We start from the raw sequence: 21,788 nt of genomic DNA on the forward strand, positions 1-21,788 counted from the left end.
TGAGCAGCTGCGGAACGAGAGGTCCTTGGTTCAGGTCTTCCCTCGAGTGAAAAGTTTACTTCCTTTATTTTCGCAAAGTTATGATCTGTCCGTTCGTTCATTGATGTCTCTGTACACTGTAAGAAGTTTATTGTCTGTGTTTTGCGACCGCACCGAAAAACCGTGCGATTAGTGGACGAAAGGAAGTGCAAGGTATCATTACCACACGTACTATTTATCAACAAATATAGGAAATAATCATACAAATGTTCGACAATCGTTCGATCCCTTAAGGAACTTTCCGATTCCTTACAGTTCGGAAACTATTCATTGACCTTGTTATTGAAGTCGCAAGCTATATTTGCTGGATTCATATTGCCCACGGAATACATCTCACGTATTTAATCCACTCCCGACCAAAGTAGCGAACAGTCAACTGCCAGTCAGGGAGCCTCGTTAGCAGGAATACTCTCTTCCGTGCGCTGTGGCCCACTGACGTCGTGTTTCGATGTTTGTTTAGGTGTAGCGTCCCCATACTACGGCGCAGTTACCTCGCATCGGCCGGTCGGACGGACAGATAATAATTGTCTGAAAATAAAAAATTAAGCTTTTCACTCGGGGGAAGACTTGAACCAACGACCTCTCGTTCCGCAGCTACTCACGCTAACCACGGGACCACGGCGCTCCTGAGCTCACATTGTTCTTAATGTTGCTGATCTTGCGCATAGACTACTCAGTTTGTATATTTTGCTTATTTTTTTCACAGTTCCACACAACTTCTTCCTGTTTTCTCGATTGATCTGTGTTCAGTTTTTCAAGGCCTATCCACTGTGCCAACTTAAAACTAAATCTGAGGGGGGTGCGATGGGGAGGTTCCCTTGTAAGCAACAAACACGTCAGTATTTCCCTCGTCACGTACCCTCTCTACAGTGTCTAAAATACACACATGTTCAGAAGAAACAGAACAGCTTGATTTCAGTCACATCGTTTCAGCGTGTGTCCTGTTGCCTAGTAGGCACAGAGTCTCCCATGGGTCATGATAACTTGTCCCACGTGTGGCGGCACCGACGCATATAAGGCGCTAACTGCGTCCTGTGGTATAGCCATCCATTCTGCGTTCACGTGGCTCCAAAGTTCATCTCTGAAGATTGGCATTGGGTCACAGTGCTGCACCTGCCGTTTCACCATATCCCACACATTTTTGACTGGCGACAAGTCTGGTGAGGCAGAGCAAAAGGCTGACATCCTGTCACTCTAAGAAGGCACGTGTTCGTGCAGCAACATGCTGTCGTGCATTGTCTTGCTGAAAAATGGCGCCTGGGGTGTTGTGCAGAAAGGGTATGGCTACGTATCGCAGAGCGTCATTCACGTGGATCACACTGGTCGTAGTACCCTGGGCAATGCACCAACTGTGATTTGTGGTTGTACCCAGTAGCACCCCACACAAAAAGGCCTTGAGTTGGCGCTAAACGTTTTGTGCGAATGCGGTCACTGTTGATGATGATGCTGCTCCTGTCTGCGGCGAAGCATAATGCGGCCATCATTTTCAAACAAACATAACCTGGATTCCTGTCCTTAGTGATGTCGTTCCATACACCATTGCTATCTAGCATGTTTTTGCACATTCGTCATAGGTGTGTGGAGCTGTGGGCGACACGCCTGTAACCCATACTGCAGTAAACGGTGACTATCACCCGTGATAATGTACGGTGTGTGATAATATTCCACTGTTGCGCCAGAGCCGAGGAGAACGCAGATCTGTCCTGCAATGCCATTCGGATGAGATGTCTATCTTCCCAGTGGTGAGGGGAGGGGAGGGGAGGGCGGTGCCCTGTATGATGCGGCGTGACGCTTCTCGTCTTCTACGGCCTTCCATGAACCATTCTGCACACATCGTTGCACTGCTGAAACAGCCCCACGCTAGCAACAATTTCCTGGGAAATTCTCTCATGCCAATAATACGCCCTCTTTCAAACTCACTTATTCGACGATACGGTTCGCGAATACTTCTGGGAGGCATCCTGCACGTCACAGTGATCCGTTACCTCCGGTTTATGGCGCCAACGATAGCCGCAGGCACAAGTTACTGGCAGGTGCATTGCGCCGCATTATCATTGTTGGCATTGAAACCGCAGGCAACATCGCTCAAATGCTAGTCCTTTCTGCAGAACATACTAATATACATGGCCTATGAATGTAAGTGTCCTGTCCCCGGTCGTTCAGCGTATTCTGTTTTTTTTTTTTTCTGAACAGAAGTGTACTTTCATTATGCACCTGGTTTCATCTCTGAGATAGGCCCTTTCGGTTAATTTTCCGTACGGAATGGACGCAGACGTGTACAATGTTCCGCAATTACACTGTTTCGGAACTTTTTATTTTTTAATTTTCCAATTGTTCTACCTCCATTAGCAGCGTTGCGTATCCTTTGTCCAGTGTAGTTTCACCATGGTTCTTCGAAATCGTTGGCCATTTCTATCTCACCTTTGAATCAAGGAATTTTGTACTGTACCTTCCATTTATGGTGGGTGTCTGTTTTACGATATTACATAGTTCCAGAGTGCAGGCTTGTCAGGGATAAGTGATTTCTATTTCGGAGCAGTGTTCAATTGCACCTCGCATGTAAGTAGTAAGCGCGCGAGTTAGTTTAGTAGTGCCATCGGGATACTTGCTGTTTAGCAGTGATTTCAAAAGCTTTGAAAATCTGTAGATATCTGAAAACTTCAGATAGCAACTGTTTTTTGTCAGGTGATTGCCTGTGACATCGATCAAAAAGCACAACAATAGCCGACATGAAATACAGCAGGTAATTTTTCTTTATTTAGTCCGAGTTATTGGTTATACAATTAATTTCGAAACAGTTTCCAATTCATTGGCATCGCAATGTACACAACCTTCTTCGAAAATGCGCAGTTTGAACAGACTACCCTACAGAAAGTACATACCATAGCGGAACTGCACGACAACGGCGGAGTTCGCTCCGTCCATCTATAGAAACATTTTTGCGACACTTATTTCCACAATAGCCGACCCAATGCCTTTGCTAACTGGTTTACCATTATTCAATGTGTGCTAAGCCAAGAATATCTGCAGTGAATCAGGTCTCTTATCACCTTTCTTAAAGAAGGGTTTAAGAAAGGCATATTTCAGTATCTCCGGAAAACTGCATCGAGTTAGTGATGCATTGCATATTTGAGGTAAAACTGGTCTGATTATATGGGTACAAAACTAAAGAATTGTGTTAGAAACATCATCGAAACGACATAATATTTTTGAACGAATGTATAGCTTTCTTAATTTCAGAAGAAGAAGTTGATTATACATCCATATGATTTTATGAAAGTTACTTATCAATTGGTATGGTGTTACGTGGTCACATCGAGTTTTGTAGAAGTAACGTGGTTGATGGACCTTCAGAAATAGCGACTTGTTCTCCCCCGTTCTCCCCCTCACCCCCCCAAACAAACACAAACGAAAAAAAACCACACACACACACACACACACACACACACACAGAGAGAGAGAGAGAGAGAGAGAGAGAGAGAGTATGTAAATAAAAGTTACATTTATCTGATACTGATAAAATATTTATTACATTGCACCACAAAGGTATTTCATGGCAGTGTATGATATCAAGTTTTGCAGTTTCACAACATGGACTGTGAAAAAATCAAATATTTGTTTAACAAAAATTTCTAGTTAGGAATACAAGAAGGCTACTTCTGGCTCACTGTCAGATAGGAGTAATGACATTGGTTTACTAAAGGCGGATATTGCTTCACACGGCAACACTAGAGTTTACTAAAGATACCTGTAAGAGCAAAGGTAGGTAATCTTTAAAAACACTGTTGCATATTCATATGACACTTGAAGTAACGCATACACACACTCAAAACAATTTCAGTGTCGTATAAGGCACAAATTTCCTCATTGGTGTGCATCCTATATTAATGTACTTATTTCACTGTATTACGCACTACACAGTTGAAATGCTAACTTGTATCTTGTGCATGTCCGTTTTAGTACTAGATGCGCTGAGTTGATTTGTATTTTCTTTTTGTTGGCGCAGTCATCAAGTGTTCTCGAATTTCATTACAACGGAAATGAAATTACGTATATTATTTTCGTTACGAGAGTAGAAGGATAACACCAGAAAGAGCAATGAGATTGTGCAATCGTCACTTGGAGTATTTCTCGTTCAGTCTAACATTTTGGAAGAACATTAAAAAATGTTGGTCGTGTTCATATAGTATTTACCATGTATAATGGAGTTACAAATAAGTTTTCTACCTCATGACAATAGGGCATAGCGTGCATGGTTTCAGTTTACTGGGATGTTCGCTGCTGCAGGCGGTATTTCATGATACATGAAGAATTCGGTTTTATTCAGCTTTACTCATTAAGTAATGATTCAGTTTCTAAAAATTGAGATGATGCATTTTGTGCGAGAGGCAGCAGGAAACAAATCCCTCCCCAGTTTCTACTTATTAAATTTCTGTTAGACCCACTTTGTAACAAAATTAGGTGGCAGTGGTGGCGGCGGCGGCGGCGGCGGCGGCGGCGGCGGCGGTGGTGGTGGTGGTGGTGGTGGTGGTCAGCCTGCTGTTGAGTTTTGAGGTCAGGCACTGAAGGACATTGGACAGCTGGTTGGAGCTGTCCGCTTTTGAGGTCAGGTGCTGTCGCAAATGTGGAACTCCTGCTTGGAGTATAGCACCTGGCAGCTGCCAGTCTTTGGGAACGGTCTGGCGCTTATTGATAGCCTATTGTTGGGTTTTGGGTCCAGAAACGGTGAAAGACTTTGAACCCCTGGACTCAGCTGGTGGATTCTGAGGTCACACACAGGGGAAGACTGAACTCCTCTGCCATCAGCAACCTGACCCGGCAGTCCTTGTCAGCCTTATACAGAGTTTTGAGATCAGACACTGGAAGACGATCGGCTGCATGAAGCTGTTGGTTTCTGGGGGGGTCACACACCGTGGAAGACATGGAATTCCTGTATGGAACTGAGCACCTGGACAAGTGGCCACCCTCAGAGGCCCGAATATGCAGTCCTCGATGGCTGCTGCAGGGTTTTGGTTTCAGACACTGGAAGACAAACCAATGGATGGAGCGGTCCGCTTGTGGGTGTCACGTACTGTGGAAGACGTGGAACTCCTGTATGGAGCTGAGCACCTGGGCGGCCGCCGCCCTCAGCGGCCTCGTCTGGCGGTCCTCGGCGGCCTGCTGCTCCAGCGCGTGCCCGGCGATCTCTGCCGAGTTTACGGTCAACACCAGGCCGCCCTGCAGCACCTCGTTCAGGATGTGGTGCACCTGGTCCGCGTGGTACACGAAGTCCAGCTCACACGCCACACCGAAGCAGCGGTCGACGGCGTCCACGAACTCCTGGATGAGGTCCACCGTGGCGAGCGGCGACTCGGCGCCGTCGGCCACGAAGACGACGAACAGGTCTGCGTAGCGGCGGTAGACGGCCGTGGAGTCGGGGCCCAGCAGGTCGCTGACGTCGAAGAAGCTGCAGTTGTGCTTCTGGCGCGCGGCGAGGCGCGAGTGCAGGCCGCGGGTGAGCCGCTGCTGCGACTGGGGCTCGGCCGGCCGCGGGTCGTAGAACTTGCTCAGCCGCACCTTCCCGGCCGTGTTCACCACCAGCACTAGCTTGATCATGGCGCACCTGGAACCCGAAACAGCGATGCCATTTGCATCTAATTGTATGTGTGTCTAATGCCAGAAATGGGAAAATTCACGAAAGACAATATGGGGACCAGGTTTCCCAGAAAATGGCTGGTTTCTCACACTCATTCCATGAGCTGGCACTGTCTAAAAGAAAACAATGCTGATGTTGTACATACTACTTCTAATAAATGAGTCTGTACTACTACCCTTCCAGCACTGAAAAGAATAGTAAACACCAAATACCAAGACCAATCAATAGACAGTAACTTGAGGTGGTAATTTGGATGGAGGTAAGGTGAAAGGGTCACAAAATAATTAAGTCAAAAAAAGGAAAGAAAAGGGAAAGAAAATGGGGGATAAAGGAAAAAAAGTGGCAAAGAAAAGGAAAAAGGAAAGTAAGACTCATAGAGGAGATCATCGCTGGCAGAGCTGGCAGAGCTGGCAGCAAAGATACCAAAAGTGGTCAAAAGCGGTCAAAAGTGGTCAAAAGCGGTCAAAAGCGGTCAAGGAGAACAAAGAAAAAGTAAAGAAAATAAAGTAAATAAAGAGAGGAAAAAAAGGAAATAAAGGACAGGAAAGGAAATAATAAATAAATAAAGAAGACGAAGAAAAATCGAACAAAACGAAAACTCTGGAATGACAGTATAAAAGAAATGACAAAAACGACAAAATAGAAGGAAGGTATGAAGAGAAATGTAAATGACCGAAAGAAGAAAACGATAAGATGAAGTTATAAATGAAGGTGAGACAGAAGGAACAAAACAGCAATGAGATGATGTTAGTGTTTCACTTCCAGGTGGCGCTGACTTCGTTACAGGCAAACTACAAGCTAGTATTGGCAAAGTGATCGAAGGTAAATGGTTATAAAAATACGGGAAATAAACGCATTAGGTCTGCTTCGGCAGGAATGCCCGAACATTTCGATTCAGTGGGAACAGGCAACGAGAGGATTATTGTAGCTATGTTGATTACTGGTCCCCAACAGAAGGCTATGTATGATACGTGCGAAAGCATTTCTGCTTAGTAGTTCAAAAATAAAATGTTGATCAAGTACCCGCGCGGCCTGCGGTGAACATTTAGCTTTCTGGACAACTTGCAGTTTCTGTGGCACAAATTTTCGAATATTGTTTGTCACCTGCTAGCCAACTATTCATGGAAGATAGCGAGAGCTGAGAAAGACTAACCGCGTGTCATGAAAAAAGCTAATGCGAAATCAAAGCTGGATAGCAGATTCAAACGAAACACTATAGTTTCTGGCAAAATCTGAAACAAGTCTAAACAAAACCAGCACACTTCGTTACCTGCTCAGTTGACGCAAACCCTGCTTTGGTATTGCCTAAAGTTATTCAGTGGACTAATGTTGCCAATCTACATGTTCTTTGTCGCGGTAGCTCCGAAATGGCTGTTAAAATGAAAGACAGGAAATAATGAAATTCCTGTCTTTTCCACCAAATATCACATTCTCCATGTTTCGAGTTTTACTTATCGCAAGTCTAGTGTGGACAGGGCAGAACAGTATTGATTCCACACGTATTGCTCCAAAATTCATTTCATATGACCTATGAACTCCCCTAGGAACCTGCACAGGCATCACTCACCACCTCAATCTATGGCGTCGTCATGAACTGAGTTTCGATATCTGGTGACGTTCCCCACGAAGTCTCATTGCCTAGAGCTCCCGGAGTTTGATATCCGCCTCTCTTGAAAGCGAGTCCACTTTTTCAAAAGTTTTAGTAATTTACTTACTAGATCAGAAGTAGAAGAACCATGTGTAGACACTAAGCCTCGAGCCAATTACCTTGAACCGACTCAGACCTCTAATTTCCTTTTAATACAAAGGATGGATATAAACAGAAAAGATGTGGAAACAGTCACCGAAATTAAACAGTAACCTTGCAATAAAGCACAAAGCATTAATTTGTCATTCCAGTGTTTGCTGATCGGCTTTGGAGTCTGGTGACTTAAGGCGGGCCCCAATTCACTCTATTCACTGCCGTACAGTATTTTGAGTTCAACAATGTGAGAGGTACCTATGCCTGAAGTTCTGCACAGATGGGGGTTCCTGCAGATTTTCAGGATACGTAAAAAACACAAATCAAACTCTAGGGAAGATATTCTTGACATCAAAAATTTACAAAAAATTCGTGTGAGCTTGAGCCCAAAAAATCCTTCGTCAGGGACGTTCGAAAGGAATTCCTTTTAGTGAGTTCTGGTTGTGTAATTTACGTCAAAAGAGCCTATATGAATTGACCTTTTAGTTTACAGTTGGTCATGATTCGTTTTGCCTGATTGTGTTTGTCCTGTTGTAGGGTTACTTTCATCACGTCACAGTGATGTCAATGTATCAAATGCCGGACATGCACTACATGTATGGCCTAATACGTGAATGTGGACACAGCCCGCCAATGTTATGTTGAGCTGAACGTAATCCCGACAGACAGCTACTTGTGCAAGAACGTTTGCGCCAGAGACGCTCATTTGAGATGCAGATAGTGTAAGGCCACACATTGTATGAACGCCTCAGTTTTAAGAATGGCAATAAATCCTAAAGCTTACTTATGAACTACGGGAGCACAGATATTAAATAGCAAAAAGAGTACCAACTGTAAGAGAAAATTTACACATGCAGGAAAAGTTATCGAACAAGCAAGCAAAGTGACACAGGAAATGATGCAGCGCAGGGAGTTCGGAATTCTCGTCGCCAGATGACGTGTACGGGTCATCTGGACAGAACGGCTCGCCTGAGTTGCGTTAGTGGTAACTGACCACTCAAATTAAACCAACCTATGAACTGCAGTCTTAAAACTTCCACTGCGTCTCTATCATTTGTCTGTAATTGTTTCACTTTCTCACATAATGCAGACGCACTGATGATTGACTAACGGCAGAGGTCCTCACTTGACCTATCCACGTCATTTTCCTCCAAAATATCTAAATTAGCAATTAGTAAAAGTAGACTCACTTTATCTCTGCCAAAATTATCAAGACTGACTTGAACCATAAACTCTCCATCCACTTCACTGACGAGTATTTTACTTCTGCGTACAAAACACTGTGACTTATCCAATTCTTCGTTAGTTTTAAATGGATTTACAACATATAATAAATCCTCAGGTTGGTCCATATCTGTGCTCATCCAGATCTACTTCCTTGTATCTCGTGGTATCGTATCACGTGAGTTGATATTTTGAGCCCGAGGCAACAGTTCAGTAGGTAGCGAATCTTGCGACAATGGAAGACTTGTAGCTGTTGCTCGTAGCGAAAACAATGTGCCACCAAGTTAAACTGTATGCTGCGAAGGGTCAGTTTTTGCGTGGTGTTTAGCAAGAAAGTTGAATCTCAGGATGGCACAATACACCAACAGACGGCATTACTTCTACATGCTCTCGAAAACACACATTTCTCACGTTAAAACCAGTACGAGGAGAACTGCGTGAAGGGAAGGCGCCAATCACATGATGATTGGAACATTCTGTATGACAACCCGTATGCGTATCATATTAAACGGGTGTAGGTATTAAATGAGGCAGACTTTCAGCCAAGAATAACATTCAGACAACACGTGTTAGGGAAGGTGCTGCGTTCCTGCAGTTCTTGCACGTACCGCGTAGTTATAATTACAGTGCAGTTACACACAGAGGCACAGTGTGGGCTGTAATTATCGTACGGCAGCGAAGCGAAACAAGATACGCATGCTAATGCGTTAATGCGGAACCCATTTACGTTAGAGAACATTAGTTCCAGTTGCGGCCACCAGGTGCTGTACACTGTGGTGTGGTGTGTCAAATACCTTAATTCCTGTAGGTACAGCAATAATTATTGTTGCTGATGTAAAGTATGCTCGTTGTGGTCAGCGCGTACCCTAGGATACACTAACACACAGTCTGGAGTCCAGCAGAATGAGGAACTACCCCAACAAATCATGCAAATTGATTCAAAACAAGGATACCGTCGTGCAACGGAATACGTCTTATTTAAATTAATATTAATAGTGGTGGCCCAGTTAAGCATAATAAAAATGACTACTACGCTACTCGCATAGACATTAATATGATGGACCTTTCAGCTATGGATGGAACTAAATGGACCCTATAGCAAAGAGATTTATTGGCTTTGAAGGTGGAAGTTACCAACTGGTGTCTTAGAAGGAGCCATTAATAATCTGACAAGGGTAACCTTGGCACAGGTGACTACGGAGGATGAAACGCAGACACTGCCAGTGACTGCATAAATTTTTAATTAGATGTAGAACGCACACGGAAAGATAGACTGCCAAAATCGCAACGAGCTGGAGGCGTGACTAACATGGAACACCTTGAATGCCCGGTCGCAGATTCAGTCTTTGGTAAAGCTCATTTGAAAGTGTGAACATCTGTGACAGGAAAAATATTATTTGCTGACTGCTCATGTGTGTCAGGAGGGCGACAGAAAGGAAGTGTCCGGGAGGTCCAGAGATTGACCTATGGGTTGTTTGTACTACACTTCGCAAAAGATATGTTGTCGACACTCAAGAAATGTTCGAAACAAACCATTAACTTGCACGATGAATACCGAATGAAAAATGGCGCGCCATAGTGATCACAAAGATTCGCACCATCAAGATCGAAGGCCAATTTCTTGGAAGTTACGAACTGAGCAGGACGTTCAGGTAGGTATCCACATCTAAGGAGTGCATATAGAATCATATGTGCGTAAAGAGGTGATGAGAAAATCGAATGTCATGGCGCGTAACTTTATGCGAAACAGTACATCGTGGAGCTTATCAAACTTTTTTGCAGTGTGTCGTGGGGCGATCACTCTGTTTTTAAAATAATTGAAAAGCCACGATCGCCTCAATCGTTTATTAGATGACCGGTTTCAGCACTCTGAAGGTGCCATCATCAGATCTGAAACGTGGATTAACATTTATAAAACCATATGGACATCATGGCACATGAGGCAGACCATCTGATAAAATCATTGTCACAACCAATAAAAAATAATAAAAAACTGCTCTTTCCATAAAATATAAAACTGAAGTCACCAGATAAAGTCTTCAGACCCACCGCCAAATGCAGAAAAAACATCCACTGGCAGTGCTAATCGATTTGAAATTACAGAGCAGTGGTCTCAACGACTTCTTGATCAAGAGAATTTGCGTATCAACCTCAAAGATGTTCGTTGAGAGTTTCAGCGAGAAATTGCCACGTTACAAGTGTGTGTGATGGTACGACATCCTCGCTGTCATTTGACAAGCCATAACGGGAGTGAACAGTACGGCTATCGAGAAGGGAGACGGTGCACTGTTAGCGAAACTGTTTTATGCGGACGGTAGCAGTTACAGTGCTGAATTGAGAAGGAATCGCCGACTGAAACGTCTTGAGCAGAGGTCCGATGTCATTTAATGGTTTTAAGATGATAATGAAATTCGAAAACAAGGGTGAGCTTGGTGTGGCACCTGGAAGAGGTGGGGGGGGGGGCGGGGGTGGGGGGGCGCGTGTTCTAACCTGAAGGAACTCATTAACTCATTGGCGAGGTTGCTGTTGCTGTAACTGACCATGCAGCTAGTGCTCAGGCAATGTCACGAGAAATGTCCATCCCACCGTCAACAGCGCGAAACGTTTTGCTGTCTGTTTTACGAGGTGCATTCAAGTTCTAAGGCCTCCGATTTTCTTTCTCCGGACTGGAAAGAGAGAGAAACATGCGCATTGTTTCAAAATGAGGCCGCGTTCACTGTAAATACATCCCAGAGATGGCAGCACCGCATGGCAGATGGAATTTTACCGCCAGCGGCGAGAATGAGAACCGTTTTAAATACTTAAAATGGCGACATTTTCCTTACTTGAACAGCGTGCAATCATTCGTTTCCTGAATTTGCGTGGTGTGAAACCAATTGAAATTCATTGACAGTTGAAGGAGACATGTGGTGATGGAGTTATGGATGTGTCGACAGTGCGTTCGTGGGTGCAACAGTTTAATGAAGCCAGAACATCGTGTGACAAACCGAAACAACCTCAGGCTCGCACAAGCCGGTCTGACGACATGATCGAGAAAGTGGAGAGAATTGTTCTGGGGTATCGCCGAATGACTGTTGAACAGATCGCCTCCAGAATTAGCATTTCTGTGGGTTCTGTGCACACAATCCTGCATGACGACCTGAAAATGCGAAAAGTGTCATCCAGGTGGGTGCCACGAATGCTGACGGAGGACCACACAGCTACCCGTGTGGCATGTTGCCGAGCAATGTTGATGCGCAGCGACAGCATGAATGGGACTTTCTTTTCACCGGTAGTGACAATGGATGAGACGTGGATGCCATTTTTCAATCCAGAAACAAAGCGCCAGTCAGCTCAATGGAAGCACACAGATTCGCCCCCACCAAAAAAATTTCAGGTAACTGCCAGTGCTGAAAAAATGATGGTGTCCATGTTCTGGGACAGCGAGGACGTAATCCTTACCCATTGCGTTCCAAAGGGCACTACGGTAACAGGTGCATCATACGAAAATGTTTTGAAGAACAAATTCCTTCCTGCACTGCAACAAAAACGTCCGGGAAGGGCTGCGCGTGTGCTGTTTCACCAAGACAATGCACCCGCACATCGAGCTAACGTTACGCAACAGTTTCTTCGTGATAACAACTTTGAAGTGATTCCTCATGCTCCCTACTCACCTGACCTGGCTCCTAGTGACTTTTGGCTCTTTCCAACAATGAAAGACACTCTCTGTGGCCGCACATTCACCAGCCGTGCTGCTATTGCCTCAGCGATTTTCCAGTGGTCAAAACAGACTCCTAAAGAAGCCTTCGCCGCTGCCATGGAATCATGGCGTCAGCGTTGTGAAAAATGTGTACGTCTGCAGGGCTATTACGTCGAGAAGTAACGCCAGCTTCATCGATTTCGGGTGAGTAGTTAATTAGAAAAAAAATCGGAGGCCTTAGAACTTGAATGCACCTTGTACACTGGTACCTGTACAACTGCATCTGGAACCTCATGATCAGCACCAATGTTCTGAATTTGCTCGTCTATTTCTGGCAAGAAATGAAGTTGATGACATGTGGCCAGGCAATTTTTCCTATTGAGTGAAGAGGCACTGAATACATAGAACTGCCGGAGTACTGTTCAAGTGCGCGTTGTGCATCGCCGTATATGACTGACTGGTGTGGATTCACAATCACCTTTATTTTCGATCCTTTTTTCTCGAAGCGAATACTACCACAGTGGCTGTCAGATGTACATGACATCTACATGTCATCGAGACCTTGCCCAGCATGTGATTCTTGCATCGGCAGAGCGCATCTACGTGGAAAGCACTATTTTCATGCAAGATGGCGGCAACACCTCCTGTCGCTCACCCAGTGAAAGATCTGCTTCGTGCAACCTTCCACCTTCATGTTATCTGCAGAATTTATCCAGAAGCACGTCCTGCAAGATCATCTGATCTGACCCATGAGTGATTTGGCTCTGGGGGCATCCAAAAAAATGCGTTTATCAGGAACACATTCGGTCTTTATCTGATCTAAAGACTGGTATACAACAAACACTTTTCTCAGATCCCACTGGAATGCTGCGAGCAACTGTCGATTGCGTCGTTTTGCGGACGGAACATTTCGTCGATGTCTCTAGTGCTCATAATGAACACGTTGTGTAAGTGGTAGATAATGACAAAATCAGCATTATGCCTTTCTCACTTATTTGTTCTTTTCAGCACATATCCCATTCCTAATTCACTACATATGGAAATATTTCTATAATCTTTATCGTATTCACATCACCAGATTAGCACCAGTTGACCAAAATTGGAAATATTTTTTTTTTTCCTAGCGTAAATCGGTGTTGCATTAACGCATTAGCATATCTACCACGTTCCCCTTCCATACTATAATTACAGCCCACACTGGACCTCTGTTAGGTACTTTTACTTTAATTATGACTACCTGGTACCTCGTCACCGATAAGGCTGGCATTTCATCTTACGGGATTTTCAGTCATCATCGTAACGTCTACACTTATGAAAATCCTTACAATGATGTGTGAAAAGTTATGGAATAGCTACATATACAGATGGCGGTAGTATCACTTAAACAAGGTATATAAGGGAAGTACTTTGGCAGAGCTGCGTTTGCATTCACGAGATTCATGTGAGTTTCTAACGTTTTATGGCCACACGACGCGAATTAACAGACTCTGAACGCGGAGTGGCAGCTGGAGGTAGACGCATACGACACTCAGTTTCGGAAATCGTTAGGGAATTCAATATTCCGATATCCATAGCGTCAGAAGTGTGCCGACAATACCGAATTTCAGGCTTTACCTCTCAATACGGACAGCGCATTGGCCGGCTGCCTTCACTTAACGACCGAGAGCAGCGGCGTTTGTGTATAGGAACGGAGAAGTAGCTCTCTATTAAGTAATCGCAGAAAACAATGTGGGACATACAACAAACGTATCCGTTAGGAAATTGCGGCGAAATTTGGCGCTAATGGGCTATGGCAGCAGACAGCTGACGCGAGTGCCTTTGCTAACAGCACGACATCGCCTTCAACGGCTCTCCTGGGCTCGTGACTGTATCGGTTGGACCCTAGAAGACCGTGGCATGGTCATATGAGCCCAGATTCCAGCTGGTAACAGATGATGGTAGGATTCTGGTGTGGCACAGACGCCACGAAGCCACAGACCCAAATTGTCAACAAGGCGCTGTGCAAGCTGACTGTAGCTCCACAATGGTGTGGGCTGTGCTGACATGGAATGGACTGGGTCCTCTGGTCCATGTGAACTGGTCACTGACTGGAAACGATTCTGTTCGGCTGCTTGGGGACCACTTGCAGCCATTCATGGACTTCATGTTCCCAACAACAATGATGGAATTTTTATGGATGTCAATGCACCCTGTCAGTGGGTCACAGTTGCTCGCGATTGGTTTGAGGAACATTCTGGACAGTTCGAGCGAATGATTTGGCCTCGCACATCACCCATCATGAATCCAATCTAACATTTATGGGACCTAATCAGGAGATCAGTTCATGCGCAAAATCCGATCAGTCCCATCGGATTAGGGAGAGGTCGGGAAGGATGTCGAGCGTGCCCTTTCACAGGAACCATCCTGACAGAAAGCGATTTAGGAAAATCATAGGAAACGTAAATCAGGACGGCCAGGCGCGGGTTTGAACCGTCGTCCTCCCGATTGCGAGTCCAGTGTGCTAACCTCTGTGACACTCCCACGATTTAAAGAAACCTGTGACCATTCGTGCTGCCCTTCTCTGTATATGCTGACCATCCCCTGTTAGTTCTATGTGGTACAGGTCCCAAACACTTGAGCAGTAGTCTAGAAAAGGTCACACGAGGTATCTCCTTTTGTAGATCGTTCGCACTTCCCAGTATTCTACCAATAAAGTCTACCACCTGCTTTACCCAAGACTGAGCCTATATGATCATTCCATTTTATATCCATACAAAGTGGAACACTCAGATATTTATACGAGTTCGCCGGTTCCAATAGTGACTCAGACATAGTCATAGAATACGTTTTTTCGTATTGTGAAGTGCAACATTTTACGTTTCTGAACATTTAGAGCATGTTGCCAGTCTCTGCAAAGTTAATATCTGACTGAATATTCGGTCAGTTGGTTTAAGGATTAAAGGGACCAAACTGCAGAGGTCATTGGTCCCTTTTTCCAAAATACTAAAAATACCCACAGAAAATAAAAAAAATTTTCAACAGAATAGGAGACAGACGACACAGAACAAAAGAAACATAGACAAGGACCAGACAAAACGAAATAAAATCACACGGAGTGTGACGGTGGTTGGCCGACCATAGGAACAAAAAAAGGGAAAAGGTAACCACCGAAAACACATTAAAAACTTAGTTTAAAACCGTAGCCCAAAGGCCAGCATCAACACAAAACAATAAAATAAAACAGAAACACTCAGATTAAAGAATAAAAACTCCCTGCCCTAATAAAACGTAAAACTAAGGCAGCCATAACAGGGTCATCAGATAAAACGGCAGGGAGCGTATCAGGCAGCGCAAATGTCTGCCTGACCACAGCTAAAAGGGGGCAGGCCAACAGAATGTGGGCCACTGTCAAAGCTGCCCCGCAGCGACATACAGGAGGGTCCTCCCGGCGCAGTAAATAACTGTGTGTTAGCCGGGAGTGGCCAATGCGGAGCCGACAAAGGACGACTGAGTCCCTGCGGTTGGCTCGCATGGATGACCGCCACACAGTCGTCGTCCCCTTAATGGCACGGAGTTTATTGGGTGTGATCCGATCGCGCCATTCAGCGTCCCAAAGTGCAAAAACTTTTCGGCGGAGGACTGCCCACAAATCAGTCTCTGGGAGGCCAACATCCAGAGATGGTTTACTCGTGGCCTCTTTCGCCAGGCGGTCAACATGTTCATTGCCCGGGATACCGACATGACCGGGGGTCCACACAAAGACCACAGAGCGGCCGCAACGCACAAGAGTATGCAGGGACTCATGGATAGCCAACACCAGACGAGAACGAGGAAAACACTGGTCGAGAGCTCGTAAACCGCTTAGGGAATCGCTACAGATAACGAAGGACTCACCTGAGCAGGAGCGGATATACTCTAGGGCTCGAAAGATGGCGACTAGCTCAGCAGTGTAAACGCTGCAGCCAGCCGCCAAGGACCGTTGTTCGGAATGGTCCCCTAGAGTTAGCGCAAACCCGACACGACCAGCAACCATCGAACCGTCAGTGTAAACAATTCCAGAGCCCTGATACGTGGCCAGGATGGAATGAAAGCGGCGGCGGAAGGCTTCTGGAGGGACCGAGTCCTTCGAGCCCTGTGCCAAGTCGAGCCGAAGGCAAGGGCGAGGAACACACCACGGGGGTGTACGCAGAGGCGCCTGGAAAGGAGGTGGAACAGGGAAAAACCCAAGCCCGCAGAGAAGGTCCTTGACGCGTACGGCGATCGGACAACCCGACCGGGGCCGACGGTCCAGCAGATGGACGACCGACTGCGGGAACAGGACACGGTAATTTGGATGCCCGGGCAAGCTAAAAACATGGGCAGCATAAGCAGCCAGTAATTGTTGGCGTCGTAATCGCAGTGGAGGGACACCTGTCTCAACAAGGATGCTGTCCACAGGGCTGGTGCGGAAGGCACCAGTGGCAAGTCGGATCCCGCTGTGTAGTATTGGGTCCAGCACCTGCAACCCAGAGGGGGATGCTGAGCCATAAGCCAGGCTCCCATAATTCAGACGGGATTGGATTAACGCCTGGTAGAGCCGCAACAGGGTAAATCGGTCGGCGCCCCAGCGGGTGTGGCTCAAGCATCTCAGAGCGTTTAGATGCCGCCAACACGCCTGTTTAAGCTGCCTGATATGAGGAAGCCAAGTCAACCGGGCATCGAAAGCCACCCCCAAAAACCTGAGAGATTCCACCACAGAAAGAAGTTCGTCGGCAAGATAAAGCCGCGGCTCCGGGTGGACAGTGCGTCGCCGGCAGAAATGCATTACGCAGGTCTTGGCTGCCGAAAACTGGAACCCATGAGCTACAGCCCAAGACTGCGCCTTGCGGATAGCACCCTGTAGCTGACGTTCAACAGCTGCAATGCCAGTAGAGCTGTAATAAAGGCAGAAGTCGTCAGCATACAGGGAAGCAGAGACAGAATTTCCCACGGCCGCAGCGAGCCCGTTAATGGCTATTAAAAACAGGCAACACTTAAAACAGAACCCTGTGGCACACCGTTCTCCTGGACGTGGGTGGAACTATATGAGGCTGCGACTTGCACGCGGAAGGTACGATACGACAGAAAATTTCTGATAAAGATCGGCAGAGGGCCCCGAAGACCCCATCCATGAAGCGTAGAAAGGATGTAATCACGCCATGTCGTATCGTACGCCTTCCGCATGTCGAAAAAGACAGCGACCAGGTGCTGACGGCGGGCAAAGGCGGTACGGATGGCCGACTCCAGGCTCACCAGATTGTCGGCGGCGGAGCGGCCTTTACGGAACCCACCCTGAGATGGAGCCAGAAGGCCCCGAGACTCCAGTACCCAAGTCAAGCGCCGGCTCACCATCCGTTCGAGAAGCTTGCAAAGAACGTTGGTGAGGCTAATGGGGCGGTAGCTGTCCACCTCCAAAGGGTTCTTGCCTGGTTTCAGAATTGGGATAACGATACTTGCCCGCCACTGCGACGGAAACTCACCCTCGACCCAAATACGGTTGTAAAGGTCGAGGAGCCGTCGCTGGCAGTCCACTGAGAGGTGTTTCAGCATCTGGCAGTGGATGGTATCTGGTCCAGGAGCGGTATCAGGACAAGCAGCGAGGGCACTGCGAAATTCCCACTCACTAAATGGAGCATTGTACGATTCTGGATGGTGGGTGCGAAACGAAAGGCTCCGACGTTCCATCCGCTCCTTAATGGAGCAGAAGGCCTGGGGGTAATTCGCAGAAGCGGAACTCATAGCAAAATGCTCTGCTAAGTTGTTTGCAATGACATCGGAGTCAGTACAAACTGCTCCATTCAGTGAGAGCGCAGGGACGCTGACAGGTGGTCGATAGCCATAGACGCGTCGAATCTTGGCCCAGACCTGCGATGGAGTGACATGGAGGCCAATGGTGGACACGTACCACTCCCAGCACTCCTGCTTGCTTTGGCGGATAAGGCGGCGGGCCCGCGCACGCAGCCGTTTGAAGGTGATCAGGTGTTCAATGCAGGGATGTCGCTTGTGACGCTGTAGCGCCCGCCGGCGATCTGTAATCGCTGCAGCGATCTCAGGCGACCACCAAGGCACAGTCCGCCGCCGAGGGGACCCAGAGGAGCGGGGAATGGCAGATTCGGCGGCAGTAACGATGCCGGTGGTGACCGATTGAACCACCGCATCAATGTCGTCATTAGAGAGAGGCTCAAGAGCGGCAGTGGAGGAGAACAAGTCCCAGTCAGCCTTATTCATAGCCCATCTGCTAGGGCGCCCAGAAGAGTGACGCCGTGGTAGTGACAGAAAGATCGGAAAGTGGTCACTACCACACAGGTCGTCATGCACACTCCATTGGACAGACGGTAAGAGGCTAGGGCTACAGATTGAAAGGTCAATGGCGGAGTATGTGCCATGCGCCACACTGAAGTGCATGAAGGCACCATCATTTAAAATCGAGAGATCGAGCTGCGACAATAAATGCTCAACAATGGCGCCTCGACCTGTTGCCACTGACCCACCCCACAGAGGGTTATGGGCGTTGAAGTGGCCCAATAGCAAGAAAGGTGGGGGCAATTGGGCTATCAGCGCAGCCAGGACATGCTGCGAGACATCACCATCCGGTGGAAGGTAAAGACTGCAGATGGTAACAGCCTGTGGCGTCCACACCCGAACAGCGACAGCCTCTAAAGGTGTTTGGAGAGGGACAGACTCGCTGTGCAGAGTGTGAAGGACATAGAGGCAGACGCCACCAGACACCCTTTCATAAGCTGCCCGGTTCTTATAATAACCCCGATAGCCACGGAGGGCGGGGGTTCGCATTGCTGGAAACCAAGTTTCCTGAAGAGCAATGCAGAAGAAAGGGTGAAGGCTGATAAGTTGTTGGAGCTCAGCTAGATGGTGGAAAAAACCGCCGCAGTTCCACTGGAGGATGATATTGTCCATGGCTGAGAAAGGCGTGAAAGGACTGGGAAAGCAATTTACGCCGCTTGTTCACTCACTGCCACCGGTTCAGTACCCGTACGAGAGGCATCCATGGCGTCTGAGGGACCAGCGAGATCAAGGTCCTCAGCGGACGCTAGAATCTCGACTTCATCCTCAGACGCAGAGCACGAAAGGTGCGGTGGGGTTGGTGCCACCGCAAGTTCTTTGGCCTTAGAGGTCTTTCTCTTGGACTTCTCTCGCTGAACCTTGGGTTTCACCAGCTGAGAGGGCTTCACCGATTCAGTCTCCGGGACAGAGGAGGATCGTGAAGCCCTACGCCCGGCCGCTGGTGAGGACTTATGCCACTGGTGGCCGTCATCCTTCCCGCTGGTAGAACCCTGGGAAGGGAGGGTCCCAAGGGAACTCTTACGGGCGAGAGTAGCCGAAGAAGTTAGACGCTTCTCCGGCTGAGAAGCGGGGACGGACGTCCCCGACTGGTGGGAGGAGGTTGCTCCTGAGTAGGTGGTGCAGGAGCAACCGGTTGGGTAGAGCCCACCACGGGCAAGGGGGCAGGAGGAGTCTTACTGCTTATCGAGCTGGCTGGAAGTCTCGAAACTGATGGGGCTAGCACAGTTGTTGTAGCAGCTGCATAAGAAGATGTCATTCTCACAGGATGGAGTCTGTCATATTTCCTTTTGGCCTCAGTATAGGTCAGCCGGTCCAGGGTCTTATATTCCATGATTTTACGCTCTTTCTGAAAGACTTTGCAGTCAGGCGAGCAAGGTGAATGGTGCTCCCCGCAGTTGACGCAGATGGGAGGCGGGGCACATGGAGTATCGGGATTAGATGGGCGTCCGCAATCTCGACATGTGAGGCTGGAAGTGCAGCGGGAAGACATATGGCCGAACTTCCAGCACTTGAAGCACCGCATCGGGGGAGGGATATAGGGCTTGACGTCACATCGGTAGACCATCACCTTGACCTTTTCCGGTAACGTATCACCCTCGAAGGCCAAGATGAAGGCACCGGTAGCAACCTGATTGTCCCTCGGACCCCGATGAACGCGCCGGACGAAATGTACACCTCTGCGCTCTAGGTTGGCGCGCAGCTCGTCATCAGACTGCAAAAGGAGGTCCCTATGGATAATAACACCCTGGACCATATTTAAACTCTTATGTGGTGTAATAGTAACGTGAACATCCCCCAACTTGTCACAAGCAAGTAACCTGTGCGACTGGGCGGAGGATGCCGTTTGTATCAGTACTGACCCAGAGCGCATTTTAGACAAGCCCTCCACCTCCCCAAACTTGTCCTCTAAATGCTCGACGAAGAACTGAGGCTTTGTGGAGAGAAAAGACTCCCCATCAGCTCTCGTGCAAACTAAGAATCGGGGCGAATAACTGTTACCTCCATCCTGAGACTTACGCTCTTCCCACGGCGTGGCCAGGGAGGGGAACGTTTTCGGATCATACTTCTGAGCATTAAATTGAGCCCGAGAACGCTTAGAGACTGCTGGCGGCTGGCCACCAGCGAGAGATTATGTACCACGCTTCACTACGGGTCATCCGCCCTAATGCCACCTACTCCGACCAAGGGCCCTCCCCACGGGCGCCACCCAGCCACAGCAAAGGCCACCTGGCAGGATGGCTGTTGCCGGGAGTCCCGATACCCCAGGAGGATAGGCATCTACTTCTTGGCATACGTGGGGAGTTAACGGCGCAGGCATCAGTAGAGCGATCCCTGTGTTGTCAGGGGGCTACAACCAAGAGGGTACATGGCGGCCCCACCACAACGGACCGGCTACCGTGCTGGATCTTAGGTGCAAAAATGTCCAAGGTCGTCGTCGCAGTTAAAAGAAACACTGCAGAGTGCAGCGTGGTAATCGCACCCAGGGACGTATCCTCGCCCAAGAGATCGAAAACGAGCGGGACACCATTGCAACGACGAGAAATCCGGCTAAAGGTCTAATTGCACGACGGATACAGTGCACCATGTAAGGCGCCCTTCCCAATTGGCTCGCTCTTCGGATAAATTTAGAAAGATGGAGGTCAAACCCGAGAGGGGACCATCACATAAGGCCGAAACATGTGAGACTCCTTTTAGTCGCCTCTTACGACAGGCAGGATTACCACGGGCCTATTCTAACCCCCGAACCCACAGGGGGGTGACTGAATATTCATGCAGCTTCTTTCAGGTAAGACTTCATTATACGAGGTGCACTCAAGTTCTAAGGCCTCCGATTTTTTTTCTCCCGACTATAAAGAGATAGAAACATGCGCATTGTTTTAAAATGAGGCCGTGTTCATTGTCAATACGTTCCAGAGATGGCAGCACCATACGGCAGCTGGAATTTTACCACCAGCGGCGAGAATGAGAACTGTTTTAAATACTTAAAATGGCGACGTTTTCCTTACTTGAACAGCGTGCAATCATTCGTTTTCTGAATTTGCGTGGTGTGAAACCAATTGAAATTCATCGACAGTTGAACAAGACATGTGGTGATGGCGTTATGGATGTGTCGAAAGTGCGTTCGTGGGTGCGACAGTTTAATGAAGGCAGAACATCGTGTGACAACAAAC

General features: G+C 47.5%; 1 protein-coding gene across 3 annotated transcripts in view; it reads right to left on the bottom strand.

The window, feature by feature from the left end:
- Nucleotides 1-3,600: 3,600 nt before the first annotated feature.
- Nucleotides 3,601-21,788, bottom strand: part of LOC124551154 (AP-3 complex subunit sigma-like) — an 84,415-nt gene continuing 66,227 nt past the window's right edge. For all 3 annotated transcript variants that reach the window (XM_047126120.1, XM_047126119.1, XM_047126121.1), the window contains one exon: nucleotides 3,601-5,641. In XM_047126120.1, the coding sequence (XP_046982076.1) occupies nucleotides 5,104-5,634 (531 nt within the window). In that variant the 5' untranslated portion in view covers nucleotides 5,635-5,641 and the 3' untranslated portion in view covers nucleotides 3,601-5,103. The remainder of the gene's footprint in view (nucleotides 5,642-21,788) is intronic.

Source organism: Schistocerca americana, chromosome 9 (genome assembly GCF_021461395.2).
Source record: "Schistocerca americana isolate TAMUIC-IGC-003095 chromosome 9, iqSchAmer2.1, whole genome shotgun sequence".
Lineage (NCBI taxonomy): Eukaryota > Metazoa > Arthropoda > Insecta > Orthoptera > Acrididae > Schistocerca > Schistocerca americana.